Source organism: Podarcis raffonei, chromosome 14, assembly GCF_027172205.1.
Source record: "Podarcis raffonei isolate rPodRaf1 chromosome 14, rPodRaf1.pri, whole genome shotgun sequence".
In the NCBI taxonomy this organism is placed as follows: Eukaryota; Metazoa; Chordata; class Lepidosauria; order Squamata; family Lacertidae; genus Podarcis; species Podarcis raffonei.
The window spans coordinates 46,618,676-46,642,279 of NC_070615.1; the positions used below are offsets into that span (position 1 = coordinate 46,618,676).

Below are 23,604 nucleotides of genomic sequence, written 5' to 3' on the forward strand. Positions count from 1 at the left end.
GGAGCAAACCAGTGATATTTTAGGGAGCAGGCTAGCAGGCAGGGCCAATTACTTCCATCAGAGGAGCCTACCCAACACAAAACACTGTTGCTGTATGTAGGTTTTATTTTATTTCTTTTATATCTTATATTTTGGAACTGTACATCCAGGTGTGTGTTTTTTCCTTTAATTTTTTTTGGGGGGCCCCCAAGAGAGTGGGGCCCTAAGCTATCACTTGTTTAGCTTAGACATAAATCCAGCACTGGCAAAGCTAAATGACCTGGTGTCTCTGAGCAACCGCTGAGCTGCACAGCCTGGGGTTTGCTTTGGGTGTTCAGCTGAGGTTTCACTGAACTCACCATCCTTTCACACCAACATCTATTTCTGGCTACCCCGAGGTTTCTTCGTTTTAGCAGTCTAATGCGGACAGGGCAGTGGGGCTCCATTGAACCACTGAAATTCACAGGCTTAAATGAGCCATGCCCATTAATTTCAGTGGGCCTTCTCGGAGTAGAGCTTACCTTGACGCAACTCGCAGGCTTGAACACACCAGTGCAACTTCACGGTGCTACACTGAACATAATGGCTGAGTGAGAGGATTTGAACTCAGATCTCCCTAGTCCTACTCGTCTTCTTCTTTTTAAAGAGTATATTTATACCACATTCTTCCAGTCACAGGTTACTCAGAGTGGCTTACCAATCTGTCAGTTTCATTTCCTCGCACCAGGCGCACATTTTTCCTGTTGTATATATTTGCGCGTGCAACTTTGCCCAGTCGATGCATTGCTATAGTTTCCAGCACCCTTCTCAAACTACAGCTCCCAGGATTCCTTACGGAGGGGTGTGCTTTAAATGTGCCTCAAAAGTTTAAATGTATGTTGCATATTCAGCTCCATACTGATGTAGCGGTTAGACTACAGCCGGGGAGAGCAGGGTTCAAATCCTCACTCAGAAACAAAGCACCACTGGATGTAAAGGTAAAGGTAAAGGGACCCCTGACCATTAGGTCCAGTCGTGACCGACTCTGGGGTTGCGGCGCTCATCTCGCTTTACTGGCCGAGGGAGCTGGCGTACAGCTTCCGGGTCATGTGGCCAGCATGACTAAGCCGCTTCTGGCGAACCAGAGCAGCGCATGGAAACGCCATTTACCTTCCCGCCGGAGTGGTACCTATTTATCTACTTGCACTTTGACGTGCTTTCGAACTGCTAGGTTGGCAGGAGCAGGGACCGATAAACGGGAGCTCACCCTATCGCTAGGATTCAAACCGGCGACCTTCTGATCGGCAAGTCCTAGGCTCTGTGGTTTAACCCACAGCGCCACCCACGTCCCTACCACTGGATGATTTGGGGGCAAATCATTCTCTCTCTCAGCCCTATCCCGCCTCGCAGGGTTGTTGTGACAATGAAATGGCCACTTTGAAGGAAAGTTGTGCTATCGATACCAAGAAGGATGTAAGTAAATAGAGACTGAAAGAGACTTTGACAAGAGTCATGGAGCAACAATAGCACAGGGGCAGAGCTTTGTGTATAAAAAGTCACAGGTTCAATTTGTGGCGTCTTCAGGATCAAGTAAAAAAAGGTTGTGGGAAGCAGTTTTCTCTGCCTGAGGTCCTGGATCGCTACTGCCAGTCAGAGTTGACAATACAACCCTCGATGGACAAACAAGGCTACTAGAGATGGAGGAGAAACCTGATTCCGTTCACCTTTAAAAGTGAACTTCTTTGTTTTGTACTTTCTGGGTAAAATGCAGAAATTGAAGCCCAGCCATCCTTCAAAATTCATGCTTCTCTGAATTTCGCAGTGCATTTCTCCCACCAAGTCACACGTGCAAAACTGCACATACGTTAGTGATGGTAACATACAGAAATGCATCATATTAGGGGAAATGGATGGGGAGGGGAATATTCATATATATATATTTTTCCAAATTTTTTTATTGGTTTTCACATTATAAAAAAACAAACAAACACACAAGACAAACAAACAAACAAAATAGATCATAGCCTTATTGAAAATTAAAGTTATTAACTTTGTTAAGTGACTTCCTTGCTTCCCCTTGGTTGAATTTCATTGCATGTCCATTTAACGGTTTTCCAAATCCGAATTTTTATGAAATTTAACTTAAACATTAACATCCTTAAATCTTCACCTTATAGAATTAAACATATTACATCATCACTTAACATAAATAAAATCCTAAGCCCATTAAGTATCTGCAAGCTATTTCCAGTTAATTTAACTTAACAAACTTAACTAAATAACCATTAAATTTCTTCCATTCTTCCTGATACTCCTCCTCCTTCTGGTCGCGGACTCTTCCGGTTAGGTCGGCTAGCTCCGAAAAATCCATCATCTTCATCTGCCATTCTTCTATTGTTGGTAATTCTTGGGTTTTCCACTTCTTAGCTAACAAAATACAAGCAGCAGTTGTGTCATACAAAAATAATTTAACATCTTTCTTGGGCAATTCCAAACCTGTTATTCCCAGAAGAAAGGCCTCTGGTTTCTTTATAAATGTATATTTCAACATTTTTTTCAATTCATTATAAATCTTTTCCCAGAAGTCTTTCACCTTGGGACAGGTCCACCACATATGATAGAAGGTTCCTAGGGAGGGGAATATTCATATAAGCTATCATCTTCATTTCTCAGCTTGCAGTCAACAGACCTTTTAAATGTTTTATAACAATTTTAAAACAACGACCATGAAATTCACATCAATGCAACTGAGAAACCCAACATTTATATAGCAGGCAATTCATAAGCGGTTTAACACAGATAGCCATGTTTTCTAAAAATTGCCACTTCCTCTGTCTGTCAAACCCACATGCAAAAATGTGCCGGTAATTTTTCATGAGGATATTGAACACCCACACCCACAAATTACTGCAGAAATTTAAAGAAATGAATTTACAATCGGAAAAATTGAGAACCGTGGAGAACTGAAGTTGATGGATTGGTTCATCCATGCTTGCCACCATAGGGGCCAAATCACTGGGGCCCTGAATGCCCAAGCACCCACAAAATTCCCCATGAAGGGGCTGGTCACCCACAAATTTCGTTGCATGGCACCCACGGCCCTGGGCACCCACAGTTGCAGGGCCAAGCTTGCACTCCGGCTTGCTGTGATGGCTAGATTCTGCATCTGCCAACAGTGGCCTTTGAATGCTTAACACGAGTCCACAGTGAGATGCAGCAGCAAAAAGAGCTAATGCTATTCTAGGCTGCATCAACAGACGTCCAGATCAAGGGAAGTCATAGTAGCACTGTATTGTGCCTTGGTAAGACCACACCTAAGGGACGTGGGTGGCGCTGTGGGTAAAACCACAGAGCCTAGGACTTGCCGATCAGAAGGTCGGTGCTTGAATCCCCACGACAGGGTGAGCTCCCATTGCTCGGTCCCAGCTCCTGCCAATCTAGCAGTCTGAAAGCACACCAAAGTGCAAGTAGATAAATAGGTACCACTCCAGCAGGAAGGTAAACGGCATTTCCATGCGCTGCTCTGGTTCGCCAGAAGCGGCTTAGTTATGCTGGCCACATGACTCAGAAGCTGTACGCTGGCTCCCTCGGCCAATAAAGCGAGATGAGCGCCACAACCCCAGAGTCGGCCACGACTGGACCTAATGGTCAGGGGTCCCTTTACCTTTAAGACCACACCTAGAATACCGTGTCCAATTCTGGATGCCACAATTTAAGAAGGATATTGACAAGCTGGAACATGTGCAGAGGAAGGCGACCCAAGATGATCAAGGGTCTGGAAACTAAGCTTTATGATGAATGGTTGAAGGAGCTGGGTATGTTTAGCCTGGAAAAGAGGAGACTGAGAGGAGATGACCATCTTCAAATACCTGAAGGGCTGTCACATGAAGGATGTAGCAAGCTTGTTTTCTCCTACTCTGGAGGGTAGGACTCAAAGCAATAGCTTCAACCTTTCCGTGGAGGCGCAGGTTGCAGCCACAGCAAAGGTGGCATTTTTCCACCTCCGCCATATTAAGCAGTTGGTCCCTTAACTTTCTCGCCCTGATCTGGCCACAGTGATCCATGCGACGGTCAAATCCAGGCTTGATTATTGTAACTCGCTCTACGCCTGGCTGCCCTTGAAGCTGACCCAGAAACTCCAGCGGGTGCCACAGTTTAAGAAGGATGTTGACAAGTTGGAACGGGTGCAGGGGAGGGCAACCAAAATGATCAAGGGTCTGGAAACTAAGCCTGATGAAGAACGGTTGAAGGAGCTGGGCATGTTTAGCCTGGAAAAGAGGAAGAAGAAGAAGAAGAAGAGTTTGGATTTGATATCCCGCCTTTCACTCCCCTTCAGGAGTCTCAAAGCGGCTAACAATCTCCTTTCCCTTCCTCCCCCACAATAAACACTCTGTGAGGTAAGTGGGGCTGAGAGACTTCAAAGAAGTGTGACTGGCCCAAGGTCACCCAGCAGCTGCATGTGGAGGAGCGGAGACACGAACCCGGTTCCCCAGATTAGGTGACTACCGCTCTTAACCACTACACCACACTGGCTCTCCTCAGAGACAGAGAGGAGATATGAGAGCCATCTTCAAACATCTCAAGGACGATGGAGCAAGCTTATTTTCTCCCTCTCTGAAGAGTATGACTCAAATCAATGGCTTCAAGTTACAAGAAAGAAGATTAAACTTCAGGAAGAACTTAGAGCTTTTGAGTAGCGAAACCATCTCCCTCGGGAAGTTGTGGACTCTCCTTCCTTGGAGGGGTTTTTGAGGAGCGCTTGGGTGGCCATCAGTCATGGATGTTTTAGCTGAGATTCCTGGGTTGGACTAGATGACCCTTGGGTCCCTTCCAGCTCTACAGCCCAAATGTTCTCACGGCCCTGGTGGCTCCTTCCTGCTTTGCATCATCTTGCCTGCAGCCTGCTCCGCTCTGCTGGTCACCCGGGGAATTCTTTCTGTGCCCAGAGTCCCCCAGAGAAATCTCAGTTCCTGTTTTCGCAGCTGAGAGCCACTTTTCACAATAATGTGGGGGGGGGAGTGAGTGGGGGGAATCAGTCAGAAAAGCAAATAGGGCACCTGACATTTCAGGGTGCGGATTAGTCGCATATGTACACATAAACTACTCAAGTTGTCCAGTTCTAAAGAAAGAGCCCAAATGAAACAAGTCAGAGAAACAAGTTAAGGAGAATTCTAAAAATCTGAAAAATTGATTTGTTTTTAATTAATTTTTGTGTGTGTTTGTTGTGCATTTTTGTTATGTATTTTGTATTTTTTGTATTTTCTTTTTTTATTATTCTTGTTTGTATGTTTTTTTGTTGCGATATTTTTGTCTTGTTTTCTAAAAATCTTAATAAATATCTTTAAAAAGAAAGAGCCCAAATGCTGTCCTACAGAGGGGCAGTGTGGTGTAGTGGTTAGGGTGGTAGAACAGGGTTGAAATCCCCACTCGGCTAGTTTGCATGCTGGGTGACTTAGACTGTGAGGGGAGAGAGACTTTGTGCAGGCCATCAAGGATAGCTCAGTCAGTATATATGATGCAAACTACTAATAATTATAAATAGCTTTATTAATATGAAATTAAGTGTTATAACCTGTACAATGCAATTGTAGTTAATACAATGCATTTTTTAATATAATATCAATATCACCATACAGTAGTAGTCCACACTGTTCATTGGGACAGCAGACCTTTGTACCCTGTTATACTTAGTGAGTTTAAAAGACGGTATTTCTTTCTTTCGGTATAAATTTTTAGGGGCCCCCAAGAGAGTGGGACCCTTAGCTATAGCTTGTTTAGCTTACATGTCATCGACCTGGCCACAGTGATCCATGCGACGGTCACTTCCAGGCTTGACTACTGTAATTCGCTCTACGCGGGGCTGCCCTTGAAGCTGTCCCAGAAACTCCAGCGGGTACAGAATGCTGCAGCGAGGCTCCTCACGGGGTCTCTGCCATGGGAGTATATTCACCCAGTGCTTTTCAAACTGCACTGGCTCCTGGTAGAGTACAGGGTCAGATTTAAGGTGCTGCTTTTGACCTTTAAAGCCCTTCACAGCCTAGGACCCTCGTACCTACGGGACCGCCTCTCCTGGTATGCCCCACGGAGAGCCTCAAGGTCCATAAATAGCAACACCCTAGTGGTCCCGGGCCCTAAGGAAGTTAGATTGGCTTCAACCAGAGCCAGGGCCTTTTCAACTCTGGCTCCAGCCTGGTGGAACGCTCTGCCTCATGAGACCAGGGCCCTGCGGGATCTGATTTCTTTCCACAGGGCCAGTAAGACAGAGTTGTTCCGCCTGGCCTTTGGCTTGGAGCCAATTTGATTCCCTCCCTCCCTTTCTTTTTTCTTTTCCTTCTCCTCCTGCAATGAGGCTAATTAATATTTTAATGTTTCATTATTTTAATGTTGTATTTTAATTTTGTTTTAAGTTGTAATCATTCAACTTGTTTTTATTATTGCTTGTAAGCCGCTCTGAGCCCGGCCTTGGCTGGGGAGGGCGGGGTATAAATAAGAAATATTATTATTATTCTTTATGTTAATCCGGCACTGCTTTCAAACTAACAGCTGCTCCTTTTTCACTCTTTTGGATCCCGCAGATCCTGAACATGGAAGATGACCTGAACTGGTACAAAGCAGAACTCTTTGGCACGGAAGGATTCATCCCCAAAAACTACATCAAAATGAAACCTCACCCGTAAGCAGCACCTGCTTGTTCCTTTCCTTGATTTGTTTAAAAACCTCTATGGATCGCTTAGTCTTTTAAAAGTACGGTAACTTTACCAGGAAAACAAACCCAGATGTCTTTCCTCCTGGGGAGCTCTGAACTCAGCACAGCTTAACCGAGACCAACCCTGTCCCAGTGGCCCAAAGGCTGCTGCGCATTTAACAACAGCCAGGCACACCAATACTATCCAACTGGTGAAGATTGAGAAGATTTAAGGTGGGGGTGGGGAAGTTATGGACCCTCCAGACATTGCTGGACTCCCAGTTCCTATCGGCCACATCCTGCATGGCCGATACTCAGGGATGATGGGAGTTGTAGCCCAGCAACAAAATCTGGCGGGCCACAGGGTTTTGCCCTGAACATCGCCCCATCGCATTTGACAATTGCATTTTGCACCTGCTGCAAGTGTTCTTCTTTCAAGAATCCACAATAAATCAGCACTTGGAAGGGGGGAAGAGGGCAGGGCAATGAATGAACAAGATGCAAAAGACATTAGCTTGTGGGTGGACGTTGTATTTCTCTGGAACAAACAAGTAAGCAAATGCATCCTACACTAATTTCCAAGGAAAGCTTGCTTAAAGATTGCCTAGTGTAGATACAGCCTTGGCAATTGTTGTTGCTGTTGTTGTTTAGTTGTTTAGTCGTGTCCGCCTCTTCGTGACCCCCATGGACCAGAGCACGCCAGGCACTCCTGTCTTCCACTGCCTCCCGCAGTTTGGTCAAACTCATGTTAGTAGCTTCGAGAACACTGTCCAACCATCTCGTCCTCTGCCGTCCCCTTCTCCTTGTGCCCTCCATCTTTCCCAACATCAGGGGCTTTTCCAGGGAGTCTTCTCTTCTCATGAGGTGGCCAAAGTATTGGAGCCTCAGCTTCAGGATCTTTCCTTCGAGTGAGCACTCAGGGCTGATTTCCTTAAGATTGGATAGGTTTGATCTCCTTGCAGTCCATGGGACTCTCAAGAGTCTCCTCCAGCACCAGAATTCAAAAGCATCAATTCTTCGGCGATCAGCCTTCTTTATGGTCCAGCTCTCACTTCCATACATCACTACTTGAAAACCATAGCTTTAACTATATGGACCTTTGTTGGCTCTACTTTGTTGTCTCTACTTTTTAAGATGCTGTCTAGGTTTGTCATTGCTTTTCTCCCAAGGAGCAGGCGTCTTTTAATTCCGTGGCTGCTGTCACCATCTGCAGTGATCATGGGGCCCAAGAAAGTAAAATCTCTCACTGCCTCCATTTCTTCCCCTTCTATTTGCCTTGGCATTTACTTTATGGTAATTGATTTTATTTCAAAACAAACAAAAAGTTGGTACATTTCACTTCTGTGCCTCGGCTCCTGGATTTCAGAAGATCAGACTCTTGGTTAAAAGCCCAGGAGCAGACCAGAACTGATCGTGTTGCTTTGCTGCAATTGTTGTGGTGGTGGTTGTTTTCCAGTCAGTTGTCAATCCTAACAGCCAGTTCAGAGACTCATAATGACAACCACCCACAGCCACAACAAGAAGGACAACCCCTAGCCATGCCCTCCTTAAGAGGGTCCAAAAATACAGGTAATTGCTTGGGTCTGTTATTTATTTTATCTTATCCCATTTCTATCCCATCCTTCCTCTCGAAGGGTGATGACTAGTGTTCTTCCCAATCTCCTCTGTAAAGAAAACCAGATCTAGGGTGCAACCCGCAGTATGTGTTGGGTCCTCAGTGTATTGCAACAGCCCCATGGTTGTCCTGGTGGCCAGATTTTTCTATGACGCCATGAGGTCCTGAGCCGGCCCAGACAAGGCAGCATTGACATGGACTTTGAGGTCCCCCAGAACTAAGTATCCTGGGATTCCTTGGGATTCCCCGACACCACACCAGAGACCGCTTCCACCAGCTCAGTCAGGGAGGTGGTTGGAGGGCAGGCTTGGAGGTACACTAACGCGATCGCTGTTCCGTCTCTGCCCCCAACACCAAGGCCAAACCCTTGCGTCTCACTCCCAGGTGAACTAGCCTATGATTCCCAGGTCACTGGATAAAGGCTATGCAGTCTTACTGCAATCCTAAGCATTTTACTCAGAAGCAAGTCCCACAGCACCGGCTGTGGCTGTAGAGACCAATACAAGAGAGACATGCTTTGTTGCATCTGGGGCAGGTGAAGGCGTCCGGTTCTGCTGCTGCAGATGCACCAGGCCATTACTTCTCTCTGCACTCCTTCCAGCGCTTATTCCTCCTCTGATCACTGCTATGGGTGCACGACCTGTCTGTCTCCAGGGATTCCCACACGGCGGGTTGATGTTGCCAATAGGGCCGTCTTACCCATAGAGACTAGTGGCGCGGGGCGCCGGGGCGCCAAGTTCTGAAGGGCACCAGGAAAGAGGCGGAGGCTGGACGCGAGCACCTCCTGACATCAGCTCGCCGCCCTCGCCCACAGTGGCAGCGCCATGCCCGGAGCGTCCGTCTGCCATGGCCACCGTGGCATGGAGCAGCCAGCTGAGCCGGGAGGCACCTTGTCTAGCCTCCGCCTCTTCCCCGCCGGAGGAGCCACCCTCCAGCCGCTGCCCGCCTCCTCCAGCCCTGCCAGCAGCGCCCTCCTCCCTAAAAAAACTCTAGGAAACGGAGGGGGCATGCCGGAGGGAGCTTTGCACCATGGCGCCGGATATGCTTAAGACGGCCCTGGTTGCCAACCTTCATGTCACATTTCCAGACGTCTTTGTAACGCAGAGTCGGTCTGCCAACAGGCCCAGTGCCTGAAGCCAGCTTGCGTGGAGATCCCGTTCTTCACATTATTCCAAAGACAGCTTGGCTTGCAATATTCCGCTCTGTCTCCTGCTTGTTCCCCAACCCTCTCTGTTCCTGGTGATTACGGATTCAAACTAGGAGAGCTTGTCCATGGCCTTGACACTGCGGCAGGTGATCTCAGAGCTCCTGATGCAGGGGAAAATAATGGTCTCAATTCTTTGGCCCTCTATGCAGCCTAGGACCCATGTACCTACGGGACCACCTCTCCTGATATGCCCCGTGGAGGACCTTAAGGTCCACAAATGACAACACTTTGGAGGTCCCAAGTCGCAAGGTGGTTAGATTGGTCTCAACAAGGGCCAGGGCCTTTTCAGTACTGGCCCCAACTTGGTGGAACGCTCTGTCACCAGAGACTAGGGCCCTGTGGGACTTGATATCTTTCTGCAGGGCCTGCAAGACAGAGCTGTTCCGCCTGGCCTTTGGGCTGGACTCAGTCTGACCCTTATGTTTCCCTCCCCTTATGGTTTTGATTTATCAGCTACTTTTAAAATGAGGCTGCATTTTAAATTGCATTTTAACCTGTACTTTAATTTGTTTTGGTTTTTCCCCTATTATGTTTTTACTGTGATTTTATTGGTGTTAGCCATCCTGAGCCTGGCTCTGGCCGGGGAGGGCAGGGTATAAATAAAATTTATTATTATTATTATTATTTATTACTCTTGCTTGCCTATCACCGATCACCTCTTTTCTTGGCTCTCTCACCCAGGTGGTATTCTGGAAAGCTGTCCAGGCAAGCAGCTGAGGACGTTCTCTTGAAACGTAATTTCCAAGGAGCTTTCCTTATCCGGGAAAGTGAGAGCAGCCCAGGGGATTTCTCCATCTCAGTGAAGTAAGTCAAATCCCGAGGTGCGGCAGATAACAGGCTTTTTATGTGTGGTTTGGAAGCTGCCTGTTTTGTTAGTCTTATCTTGTTTTCAGTAGTTATGGTGTGTCCCCCCCCCACACACACACTGATTTAAAAGCCCATTGAATTCTTTCTATTGCAACATTTATACCACCACCTGCCTTCAGCCCCAAAAGCTTCCAGGGTAGCTTACAAAAACCAGTACTAATAAGGCTCACAATCTGAAACAGACATGGCACACAAGGAAAAATGTGTGGGTGGGAGGAGGGGAAAGCAAGCTCAAATTCAGGCTACGGTTCATAAAAGTTACAGCTGATGTCAGGAATGGTTCTGGTTGTCTTAAAGAGGAATCCCTTCTCCATAGCATTTCATCCCTCCCTTCCACCACCCCAGATCAGATCCAAGACATTATCCACCCCAGGAGGGAAAGGGAAGTCCTGCCGCACACTGGTTCCCTCAAACAGATGACTTGCTGACCATATGCTGCCTTGGGAGAGCTTTCCCCGAAAGAGAACTCATGCAACATCCAAATAAATAAATGTAAATATGCAAAAACAGTACCAATATAGAAAATGTGCATTGGCTGTTTCAGATGAGGGTCCTGAGCATGCAAAACCAGAGTCCAGCAAGGGCAGAAATGCCTGTGAAAATAAAGGGGAGGACTTCATGTGCCCCTAATATTCTTTCTCCAGTTGTGGTCTAAACCACAGAGCCTCTTGGGCTTGCTGATCAGAAGGTTGGCGGTTCGAATCCCTGCGACAGGGTGAGCTCCCGTTGCTCGGTCCCTGCTCCTGCCAACCTAGCAGTTCGAAAGCACGTCAAAGTGCAAGTAGATAAATAGGTACCACTCCGGTGGGAAGGTAAACGGTGTTTCCGTGCGCTGCTCTGGTTCGCCAGAAGCGGCTTAGTCATGCTGGCCACATGACCCAGAAAAACTGTCTGCGGACAATCGCCGGCTCCCTCGGCCTGTAAAGCGAGATGAGCGCCGCAACCCCAGAGTCGTGTGCGACTGGACTTAACTGTCAGGAGTCCTTTACCTTTACCTTTTTTTAGCTTGTCATAGAATTCTAGAATTGTAGAATCAGAAGGGTTCCCAAAGGCCATCTAGTCCAACCCCGTGCAATCCATTCCAGACGGCTTTCCCACCCCTGCTTAAAAAACTCCAAGGAAGGGGAGTCCACAAACTCCCGAGAGAGACCATTCCATTGTCAAACAGCTCTTACCATCAGAAAGTTTACTCAGAACCTCCTTTCTTGTAACTTGAAGCCATGGGTTCGAGTCCAGAGCAGGAGAAAGCAACCTTGCTCCATCCTCTGTATGACAGCCCTATATAAATATATAGGCTCTCTCCTCTCCCCTTTTCCAGGGTAAACATACCCAGCTCTCTTAACTGTTCCTCTTAAGGCAGGCATAGGCAAACTCGGCCCTCCAGATGTTTTGGGACTACAACTCCCATGATCCCTAGCTAACAGGACCAGTGGTCAGGGATGAGGGGACTTGTAGTCCCAAAACATCTGGAGGGCCGAGTTTGCCTATGCCTGCCTTAAGGCTTGGCTTCCAGACCCTTGTTGTGTAGACTGAGAGTTGCTCTTATCTGAGAGCACCAGAGGGCGCTCTCAATGCACCACAAATATTCCAAGCGGCTTTTTCAAATGATAAGCTGTATCTCTTGGCTGCCTTAAGGTTCATGCAAACCATCTGGACGGCCGAACTGTTCCCAAACACCTGCTGATCTTTTCTAGAGCTAAATTTAGTTGCCTCCTTTCTGCCATACTGGGTGGTCTTTTTGGGGGGGTGGAGGGCATTTCGCATAATGATGGACTATGCCCCTGCAGGGATGGAGGCATGGGAAAACCAAGGGCTCAACCACACTTAATTGTTCTAGGCACAGATCCACACTTTCCTGGTCTATGTCTGAGCGCATTCATTTTCCCCCTGCTACTTTCCCTGGGAAAATCCATGCTTCAATGGCAGTTTGGGTTTTCTACAGAATTGTTTTTGGCAGTAGAGTGTGGGTTTTCATGGGGAAAGTGCCAGGGAGGGGCGCTTGGGCACAGACCTAGAAAACCAAGAGCAAAGGTAAGTGTGGACTCTTTTTGCAGTTCAGTAAGGGACGCGGGTGGTGCTGTGGTCTAAACCACAGAGCCTAGGGCTTGCTGATCAGAAGGTCGGCAGTTTGAATCCTGCAACAGGGTGAGCTCCCGTTGCTCGGTTCCAGCTCCTGCCCACCTAGCAGTTTGAAAGCACGCCAAAGTGCAAGTAGATAAATAGGTACCACTCCGACAGGAAGGTAAACAGCGTTTCCATGCGCTGCTCTGGTTTCTGTCACGGTGTTCCGCTGTGCCAGAAGTGGTTTAGTCATGCTGGCCACATGACCTGGAAGCTGTACGCCGGCTCCCTTGGCCAGTAAAGCAAGATGAGTGCCGCAACCCCAGAGTCGTCCACGACTGGACTTAATGGTCAGGGGTCTCTTTACCACTTTACCTAAGATGGAGATGCACTATAAAGTGTGGGATAAACAATGAATCAATGGGGAGACATATAACCTCTGTGCAAGCAAATCTGGATGGATGTTGAAAAAAAATGAACAAAAATTGTTCAGTAGCACCTTAGAGACCAACTAAGTTTGTTCTGGGTATAAGCTTTCGTGTGCATCCACACTTCTTCAGATACACTGAAACAGAAGTCACCAGACCCTTATATATAGTGGGAGGGTGGGGTGGGTGGGGGTTTTCTCAGGAGGGTAGTAGGAGATGGGTATGGTAAACCTGCTGATGACTGTTAACGACTGCAATTAGTCTTACAGGAAAAAGCAAGGGATAGTATGCAGATGACCAAAAACAGCTTTAGCATGTGTAATGAGACAAGAATCCAATATCTCTATTCAGACCAGGTCTCTGAATGGATGGATGTTGTTATTGTACAAACTTCTCACAAACAAATTGGGGCGAATGCTCAATAAAGAAGGGACAGAATTAATTGCAACCTCTGCATAAGCTTTGTGCAACCGGTTCAGGATAAATGCTCAATAGGCAGAACATGTGGAGGAGCCCAAAGTCTCTTCCTCTCTTAACCTTAGTCAGTGGCTTTCTCCTGGCGTCTTCTTCTTCTTCTTTGGCGATCACTCGTAGCTGAGTAAGATTGTCTTCCATAAACACGGTTTTAACAATGAGTCCGTAAGTGACTGTGGAGGCCAATTCTGGATCCACACGTCCTTCCACAGTGGGGACATAGGTTTCTGGGTGGGAGTTGATCATGGTGAGGGTTTGCCAAGCATGCCTTCCTCTTAGCACGTTTCTCCCTTGCGTCCTGAGTTCGAGTGTCTTCAAAGCCAATGACACCTTTGGTAAAGGCTGTTCTCCAACTAGAGCACTTGCAGACCAGTGTTTCCCAGTTGTCAGTGTTTAGTCTACATTTTTTTAGATTTGCCTTGAGACAGTATTTAAACCTCTTTTGTTGACTACCAGCATTACGCTTTCCATTTTTAAGTTCAGAATAGAGTACAGCAGCCTTCAACCTTCTTCCAACCTGGTACCTGCTTTTAAGCCAAACATGCTGCCACTACAACTGCCTTAGACCAGGCTGTGGCCTGCTGGTGGGTCCCAGTCCACCAATTACTGTAATGGCCTGTACAGTGCTTTTGAATTCTGGTGCTGGAGGAGACTCTTGAGAGTCCCATGGACTGCAAGAAGAACAAACCTATCCATTCTGAAGGAAATCAGCCCTGAGTGCCCACTGGAAGGACAGATCGTGAAGCTGAGGCTCCAATACTTTGGCCACCTCATGAGAAGAGAAGACTGTCTGGAAAAGACCCTGATGTTGGGAAAGATGAAGGACACAAGTAGAAGGGGACGACAGAGGACGAGATGGTTGGACAGTGTTCTCGAAGCTACCAGCATGAGTTTGACCAAACTGCGGGAGGCAGTGAAGGACAGAAGTGCCTGGCGTGCTCTGATCCAGGGGGTCACAAAGAGTTGGACACGACTAAACGACTAAACAACAACACAGTGGTACCTCAGGTTACAGACACTTCAGGTTACAGATGCTTCAGGTTACAGACTCTGCTAACCCGGAAGTAGTACCTCGGGTTAAGAACTTTGCTTCAGGATGAGAACAGAAATCGCGCTCCGGCGGTGCGGCAGCAGCAGGAAGCCCCATTAGTTAAAGTGGTACTTCAGGTTAAGAACAGTTTCAGGTTAAGAACGGACCTCCGGAACGAATTAAGTACTTAACCCGAGGTACCACTGTAGTTGATTTGGAAGACGATAATCAGGCATCTGTAAGGGTTTGTCGTTGGGCAGTGAGGAACACAGGAAGAATACTTTAGATATCCTGTATGCAGTGCTTTTTTTCCTGGGTGTACTCAAGGATGCACAGAACCAGCGCCTTTTCTTTCCAAATGTTAAAAGTGTGGCACCTTTCTGTAACAACGGCAACTTTTCCTTTTCCTTTTAAAAGCACTGGATATATGTATGGTGTTATGGATTTAAAGGGGGGAGGGAATCTCCCTAAAGCCTAGAAATTAGCAAATGCCAGGGTTTTGATCAATTGGGATATGGATTAAAGAGCAGAACTGTGCCAAACAGGGAATTCCTGGGCTGGCTTATGCAAACCAGCCTGGCTGGCTGGCTGAAGAGCAAACCTGTTAGCAAGACAAAAGGTGTTGACGGGCCATTGGGGAGTGTGATGTTCCCAGGGTGATGTGGCTGTATGTTTGAGGGGAGAGGGAAAGGGTTTCTGGGAAGAAGAAGCAGGAAGAAGGGGCAGAGATCCATCTTTGGAGGAGGGTGGCTGAAGGCTGCTCCCTCCATGCAGGTGTAAATAGCTGTCCTGACAAATGCAAGGTGGTTCTTTTAAAATGAGATTCAGAAGTAACACAAAACACAAGTGCGCGAGAAGATTAAAGGTTTTATTCTAAACAGCAAGCAATAATAATAATAATAATAATAATAATAATAATAATAATAATAATAATAATAATTTATTATTTATACCCCGCCCATCTGGCTGGGTTTCCCCAGCCATTCTGGGCGGATTCCAACAGAATATTAAAATACGATAGTCTATTAAACATTAAAAGCTTCCCTAAACAGGGCTGCCTTTAGATGTCTTCTGAAAGTCTGGTAGTTGTTTTTCTCTTTGACATCTGATGGGAGGGAATTCCACAGGGCGGGTGCCACTACCAAGAAGGCCCTCGGCCTATTTCCCTGTAACTTAGCTTCTCGAAGCAAGGGAACTGCCAGAAGGCCCTTGGCACTGGACCTCATACCAAGCAAGCACTTCAATCTGCCACTTGGAAGCCCTCAAGAAGCGGAGAAGTGTTTCCCCCAGGTAGCCTCAGTTTGCACGGCCCCATGGCCGATCAGTCCATGTAGGAGCTTCTCAGAAATTCTGCCCACAACCATCCGATTTATAGCTAGCTAGCCTGTGTGGCTTGCCCGACTGGCTACATGCAGATCATTCATTGGCCATTCTCTCCCAATGCCTCACTTTCTTGAACATTAAAGAAGGTATGCATTACTATCACTTCCTCCCAAATGACTAGGACAGGCATCCCCAAACTCGGCCCTCCAAATGTTTTGGGACTATAACTCCCATCATCCCTAGCTGGCAGGACCAGTGGTCAGGGATGATGGGAATTGTAGTCCCAAAACATTTGGAGGGCCGAGTTTGGGGGTGCCTGGACTAGTTCATTAGAGACTGCTATTCTCATGCCATCAAAGAACTTAAACAAGAGACAGGGAGAGGGAAGGAACAGAGGCAGGAAGGGTAACCATGTCAGATCACTAACTTTCCGATACGTATTTGTCTTCCGGATGCGTTTCCCATACAATCGGTGAACAAACCATATTTCTTAAAGCCACAACAGTCTCCGCCGTTTCTTCCATTCTCCAAAGGGGCACAGATCCTGTGGGGGCGCCTGGGACCCCGTGGGCTCTTGCCAGCGCTCGGGAGAGAGAGGGGAGGCACCAGGCTTTTGTGACAATATTGTAGCCTTATTAGACTTTACCGACTGGTGTTGCTCCCGGGAGGGAGGGAGGAAGTCAAATGACACCGAGGTTGATTCAGACAAAGAGTTTATTCTGCTCTCCGGATAGCAAAAGGCACTTGCGTGGTCAGTCCACAGGAAGTCCAAAGAAATGAGAGATTTCATGCAGTATATATATCCTCCAGACACCCTCTCTCCCCTTCCCCAGGAATCCAACCACGTCAGCTCATACACGCAAGTTGACATCCATGACCATAAACAGATATTCCTGTTCCGGTACTCTTGACCATAAAAGGGTGTTCCTCCTCTTCCTATACTCTTATCTTGGGGCAGGAGGTCACCAACTCTGAGAACACTCCTGGCACCGTTCCCGGGTCTCTTGTCAGTCTTGACAAGGTCTGTGCGTCTTTTTGTGGTCAGGATGTAAGATAAGACCCAGATATGTCATCCCTGCTCCATGGAATTTGGCAAGGCCATCCATTGCCGTCACGGACTGATAAAGGAGAGGGCTTTGAGCACTTGTTTATACAGCTGGCTTTCTGTTTATACATTGACTCAAAAGCTCAAGTTAATGCATTTTAGAAATGCTCCCTTGGAGGAGGAAAAATGAGGATTTGGGGTCCTGTTTCAGACTGACTGCACAGAAACCCAATCCTTCCCCCTTCATTCCCTCCTCTTCTTTTGGACAGCCTTCCGGCTCATCCCAAGGCACTGGCCGGTATTGTCGTGTCAGTGCTATAATCTGGGGTCGAATCATTCGCGACATCATTTTACGAATCATGTATGTTTGCCTGGGACCCCGTGGGCTCTTGCCAGCGCTTGGCAGAGAGAGGGGCAGGCACCAGGCTTTTGTGACAATATGGCAATAGGGTGCTTTAAAAAAAACAACCCAATACACATAGTATTGTCTATATCAGCTGGCAGTGGCTCTCCAAGATTTCAGGCAGGGAATCTTCTCCACCCCTACCTGGCGATGCCACTGGGATTTGAACTCAGGACCTGCTTGCAAGGCAGATGTTCTGCCACTGAGCCACAGCCCTTCGCAGGGTGATGATGTCGTCATCCCTGCTGAGAGATAATAGGGTGTTTTTTTAACCAATTGCATTTGAGAGGAAAACCTCTCTCCCTCCGCTCTCTGTTGCTTTCCAGCTCCTTTGCCCATTTCTCCGACTTACCAGCAACTTCACAACTTTCTCTTGCACATCCCGAGCAAGTGACTGACACGCCCAAGAAGCGTGTCTGGTAAAACCACTCCAGTCATTCCAAAAGGACGCAGAAACTACACCAGCCGCCACCCCCCACAAAAGGTTATGGTGCTTCTGGCATTCCTGCAAACGTGTTTGATGGAATTTAGCTTCCAGCCTTGGGGGCAGGTGCATTCACGTTGAATGGATTCCTTGCACGGTCAGTAATGGAGAGATTTTGGAAGGACTGTTGTTATGAGTCTGATGGCTTCTTGTTTGACCTAGGAAATACTTTCCTGAATATATATATATATATATATATATATATATATATATATATATATAATATTCTGTTTTACAATTTAGAATATTCATTTAAACACCCTTAAAATATCATTGACTTCCCTTCTCTTTCCATGGTTCATTTTACATACCATAAATCCCTGCATATTTTACATAAACTAAACCATTCAGTATTCCATTATTGCATCCATCAAAACTTATTTACACTGTTGAATTTATTTTAATGCTGCCAGCGTTTTCAAGTGTACACAATTTCCCCCCGTATATTCAATAAACATTTTCCAGTCTTCACTAAATGTATGTCCTTCCTGTTCTCTTATTCTATATGTTAAGTCCGCAAGCTGTGCATATTCCATCAGCTTAAGTTGTCATTCTTCTTTAGTTGGGACCTTGCTTGCTTTCCGTTTTGGGGCTAACAAAACACGGGCCGCAGTAGTGACATACATTAATAACCTTTCCTGATAATTTCTTTAGCCACACACCCTTAGCCATGCCCCTATAGCCGTGACCTTTCTAAGAACATCCAACAAAACCAATTTTCCCCCAATGCATATGAAATATACTTGGAGTCGAGTGTGAATTTCATGCTGTTTATTCAGCTTGTAGTACCAATGAATGAAACTTTCCCCAAAACGTCTAGCTATATATACATTATTTACACAATGGGCCCCACGTGATTGGCTAATTCCAGGCTGCTCCTGCAGGCCAACCAGGTTGCTGATTCACTTCATCCAGAAGCCTGATTGGCTGCTCCTGCAGGCCAATCAGGTCGCTGATTCACTTCATCCAGGAGCCTGATTGGGTGGCTCCTGTGGACCAATCAGACTTCTGCATTCTGAATCCTATTGTTCTAAGATTTGGCTCAGTACATAACAGCATATACAATGGTTGTTGTTGTTGTTTAGTCGTTTAGTCGTGTCCGACTCTTCGTGACCCCATGGACCAGAGCACGCCAGGCACTCCTGTCTTCCACTGCCTCCCGCAGTTTGGTCAAACTCATGCTGGTTGCTTCAAAGACATTATCCAACCATCTCGTCCTCTGTCGTCCCCTTCTCCTTGTGCCCTCCATCTTTCCCAACACCAGGGTCTTTTCCAGGGAGTCTTCTCTTCTCATGAGGTGGCCAAAGTATTGGAGCCTCAGCTTCAGGATCTGTCCTTCCAGTGAGCTATACAGTGGTACCTCGGATTAAGTACTTAATTAGTTCCGGAGGTCCATACTTAACCTGAAACTGTTCTTAACCTGAAGACCACTTTAGCTAATGGGGCCTCCTGCTGCTGCCGCACCGCCGGAGCACAATTTCTGTTCTCATCCTGAAGCAAAGTTCTTAACCTGAAGCAATATTTCTGGGTTAACGAAGTCTGTAACCTGAAGTGTATGTAACCCGAGGTACCACTGTATTATGGCTTCAATACCAAGCCAGCTCCCCCTCCCCACTTTGCTTAGCATGCAGCCTGATAGAAAGCTCTTCTGCACACAAAATTATAGTGGCGCTTGGCTCTTGTATTTCCACATGTGAGGAGCCACCACTGAAAAGGCCCTTTGCGGGGGGAAACCCAGTCTGAAAATTTGCTGAGAATCTTAGAGTTGGAAGGGACTGCAACTCTTCATCATCCCCACTGTGATGGTGCTCGATTCCTGGCCGTCTCTGCTCCACCTCTGGTGAAAGGTCAGTTGGAGGGCAGGACCTGTTACTTGACTTCCCAAGCCCATGCCCGGCTAATTTGGGGCTGCTCAGCAATCCTGCCCGGACAGCTTTGGCGCCACCACACGCAGCAGTTCAGCACTCCCAACATGATGTTCCTTTGCTGAAGAACATGCCCGGGAGGGAGGGCATGGCTGGGCAAAGACTAGTCCGCGTTCAAGTTCAAACTGATATTCCAGCAGGCACGGAGGGCAAGAGGGAGGCAACAACCTGGGCATGCCAACCTCTCAGCCAGCTTTCCATGCCAAGGGCAACACACAGTGCAGAGCGGGCCCAAGGAGCCAACAGCCAAGGGAGGCGAGGAGGGAATGAAGTCATCATTCTCTCTGCCAATCCCACCTCCTTCATCTCCTCCTCCTCCTCCTCCTCTCCTCCTTCTTTGAGGATGGGCCATAGCTCAAGGGCATACCATCTGCCTGGCATGCCGAAGTTCTCAGGTTCAATTTCCAGTGGTTTCTCCAAGTTGGACTGGGAGATACTGGAAAGCCACTGCCGGTTAGTGTAGACCATACTGAGATAGACCAATGGTCTGGCTTGAGATAGGCAAGTTTCTGTGTTCTGTGTCTTAAGGAGCTGTGGTAGAGTGTCTGTCTTGCCTCCAGGAGCAATCTCCAGCACCTCATAGAATCATAGAACTGTAGAGTCGGAAGGGTCCCTGGGGATCATCTAGTCCAACCCCACTGCAATGCAGGAAACTCAGCTAAAGCTTCCATGGCAGATGGCTATCCAACCTCTGCAAAGAAACCTCCGAAGGAGACCGTTCACTGCCGAACAGCTCCTCCTGTCAGAAAGTTCTTCCTGATGTTGAGTTAGAATCTCCTTTCTTGGAACTTGAAGCTATTGGTTCAAATCTACCCTCCGTAGCAGGAGAAAACAAGCTTGCTCCATCTTGATGGAGATATTGGGATATTGGACGTTTGATCCTCTGCCTCTGCCAGTCAGTGTAGACAATACTGAGCTAGATGGACCAGTCTGACACAGGCAGCTTCCTACGTCCCTATATTTTGCCACAGTGGCTGTAATATCTGCAAATTATTGGGAGAGCGGGGTATGCAAAGCCTCTGGCCTTTGGTTGCAACAGTTCAATTCCTAGAGGGATCGAATTTCCAGCAAACAACAAATGCAATCCAATAGAAGACAATCCCTACTTTGGCTGGCTCTACACTAGGGTTACCAGACGTCCCTGGTTCCGGGGACAGTCCCCAGATTTGCATATATGTCCCCGGGAAACGTGGCAGCGCCAGCCTCAGCAGCCCAGAGCCAACCTGGTAGCGCAGTTGGCTCTGGCTGGCTTCAGGAGCTGCTCACTGCCATGGCACCAGCCATTTTTCCTCCCTGGATGTCCCCATATGATGTGTCATGTGCGCAACAGATCATATGGGGACTTCCGGCAAGGAAAAATAGCGGGCAACACAGCAGCGAGCAGCTCCTGAAGCCAGCCAGAGCCAACTGCGTTACCAGGCTGGCTCCGGGCTGCTGACTGCTGCTGCCACCACCACTGCCGAAGGGGAACCGGGGACATCCGGTGGTACAGATCTCCTGCCCCCTTTGTTCCCTCTTTGATTTGACCAATCGGGGGAGACTTGGGAGTCACGGATGGGCGGCACGCTGTTGCCCAGTTTTTAAAAAACTGTGCATTTATGTTTCACAGGGTGCAAAAAGGGTCTTTGCACCTTAATACAATATGCATGTGTGCTTGGGCCCAGGGTCTTTTGCCTCACCATCCCCACTGCTGACTCCCTCTTGCTACTCAGCTTCAAAAAAAAAAAGTGTCCCCGGATTCATTGAAAAAAAATCTGGTAACCATAAGATACACATGCAGCAGAATGAGGTGGAGGGATGGAATGGGCCACATCAGAAGACAGCTGCCGAATCATGTCTAATAATTCCTACAAGAAAAATGCTAGTAGAAGAAGAGTTTGAAGAGTTTGGATTTGATATCCCTCTTTATCACTACCCGAAAGAGTCTCAAATCGGCTAACATTCTCCTTTCCCTTCGTCCCCCACAACAAACACTCTGTGAGGTGAGTGAGGCTGAGAGACTTCAGAGAAGTGTGACTGGCCCAAGGTCACCCAGCAGCTGCAGGTGGAGGAGCGGGGAAGCGAACCCGGTTCACCGGATTACAAGACTTCCGCTCTTAACCACTACACCACACTGGCTCCCTTCAAGGAGGAAAGTTCTATCCACACCTCTCCCTATGGTGGTAGCTTTTCATGTACTAATCCCTGCCAGAAGAAAAGTAGTACATCATGGAGGAACGTTCTCGTCACACATCTTCTTGCGGTGCTAGCTTTTTGCTTGCAAGGGAGAGGTGCTGTGGTTGAGCCCCCGTCTGTGGACTGAAGGGATAGCCATTCGTGCTGTGACCTCGGGACAAGGAAAGGCAACAACCACATTTTAAGCGGTACGTCCCACTGACGACAAGAGGAGAGGGGGTGCAGAATCCACCTCACCGGCAAAATATTTAGCTGGTCGAGGTGTTCCAGAGGGAGAGGCCTCTGCCTGCCCTCTAGCTGTTCCCACACTAGATTCAGTTTGTCCGATGACACCCGTGTATTTACCTTGGCAGAAGCCGCAGGGCAACCCAAGTCAGTTCAGAAAGTAAAAGCTGCCTCTTAAAGAAAAAGGGACCCAAAAACGCACAGCAGAAAAAAACGAAGGAATCTCCAGCTTCAGTTTCTGATTAGGTCTAGCTTGGTGAGGCAAAAGGGGAAAAGGGCCTCAGGTTTTAGGAGGTCTTGAACGGGTGGGAAGACGAGTTTAGGGTTTCGCTAGGGTCTTGAAAATAACTCAAGGGGCACAACACAACTTAGGGTTGGGCAAATTTGTCCAATTCCATTTCTCTCTGTTTCTCATATTTGCTATCGTAAATTCTCTTCTCCACATTTCCACAATGGTTTGTGATTTTCTTCCATTTATTTTTAAAAAGTGCTCATGGAACTCGGTCAGCATTTAGTGTGAATTTCTCCTGACAGTTTCGCTTAATATGAACACTTTTGCAGAGCAATTTTCCTCTAATTTAACACATATTTGTATGCTAATTTCACTATAACATGCCTTTTGCACACACACTTTACTTGAGTACAGTACATGCATTTCTGTGTGCTGCATTGCAAAATCAGAGAAGGACAATTTTTTTAGGAAGAATGTGCTTGGGTCCAAACGTTGTTTTGCAAAGGGTTAAATAATCCAGTTCAGCTTCAAATGCAAACTCAATCTGATCTCTCCCTCACCCTGAACACTGCTGGGAGTTCCAAGGCCGGTCCTACCATTAGGCGGATTATAGCAAGTTGCATATTTGGCCGTACCATCCGAGGGTGGCACACTGAAAATCAGCTCGTTCATTTTCTGCTTCAGGTACCAAAATGTCCTGCGCTATGTCTGTGAGCTCTGATTATTTTTAGATGGTTATCATTACAGAAGATGCTGAAAATATGCAGGCAGGTTAGTGAGTGCCAGTTTAATCTTTCTTCAGCTTACATACCCTGCTGGCTGCAGGGATAACCAGAAGCTGTCAGACTCCAACTTCTGTCAGGTGTAGCCAGCAAGACCAGAGATTACTGGGAGCTAGAATCCAACAACATATTGAGGGCACCCCCTTTCTTGCCAAGCAGAAAGGGCGCCCATTAAGCACTAGCCTGGCTACAGGATGGAGGTGTGAGGGCCCTGACAGGATCCTAGGACTCAGCTATAGAGTTGCAAATAAAACGTTTTAAGTGTGTTGCAAAGTGCATTATACAAATGTGACACTAGAGGGCGACAGTGAGCTATGGCGAATTCAATGTATTTTTCAAAACTTTTTTTAAAAAAAGCATTTTCACAGCATTTTTTCCATGCGTGTAGATTCCACTCTAGAGCCCTCCTCCCTCTTCCCCAGAGCCCACTTAGTGATTGCTCAACTTTGGAAAGGAGGTGGGAGGGCTCTAGGATCCAGCTACACCCCTCATGCCGCCTTTCCAAAGCCTGGCACAGCGCAGGAGCCAAACTTTGGCTTATCTCAGGGCACCAACGTCCACCCCTACATCGCTGCCTCCAATTGTGGAGGCAGATCATGACCATGATGGCTGTTAGCCATTGATAGCCCTCTTGGAATCCATTGCTGACCTAGGCCCATTAATTTAAATGGGTCTACTCTGAGTA

The 23,604-nt window shown here is 47.3% G+C and overlaps 1 protein-coding gene across 1 annotated transcript in view; it reads left to right on the plus strand.

Annotated features, from left to right (window-relative positions):
- The window catches only part of GRAP (GRB2 related adaptor protein), a 33,433-nt gene that overhangs the window by 2,562 nt on the left and 7,267 nt on the right, over positions 1-23,604 (plus strand). The window contains exons 2-3 of the mRNA XM_053365235.1: positions 6,534-6,631; positions 10,147-10,269. Of these exons, the coding sequence (XP_053221210.1) occupies positions 6,534-6,631; positions 10,147-10,269 (221 nt within the window). The remainder of the gene's footprint in view (positions 1-6,533; positions 6,632-10,146; positions 10,270-23,604) is intronic.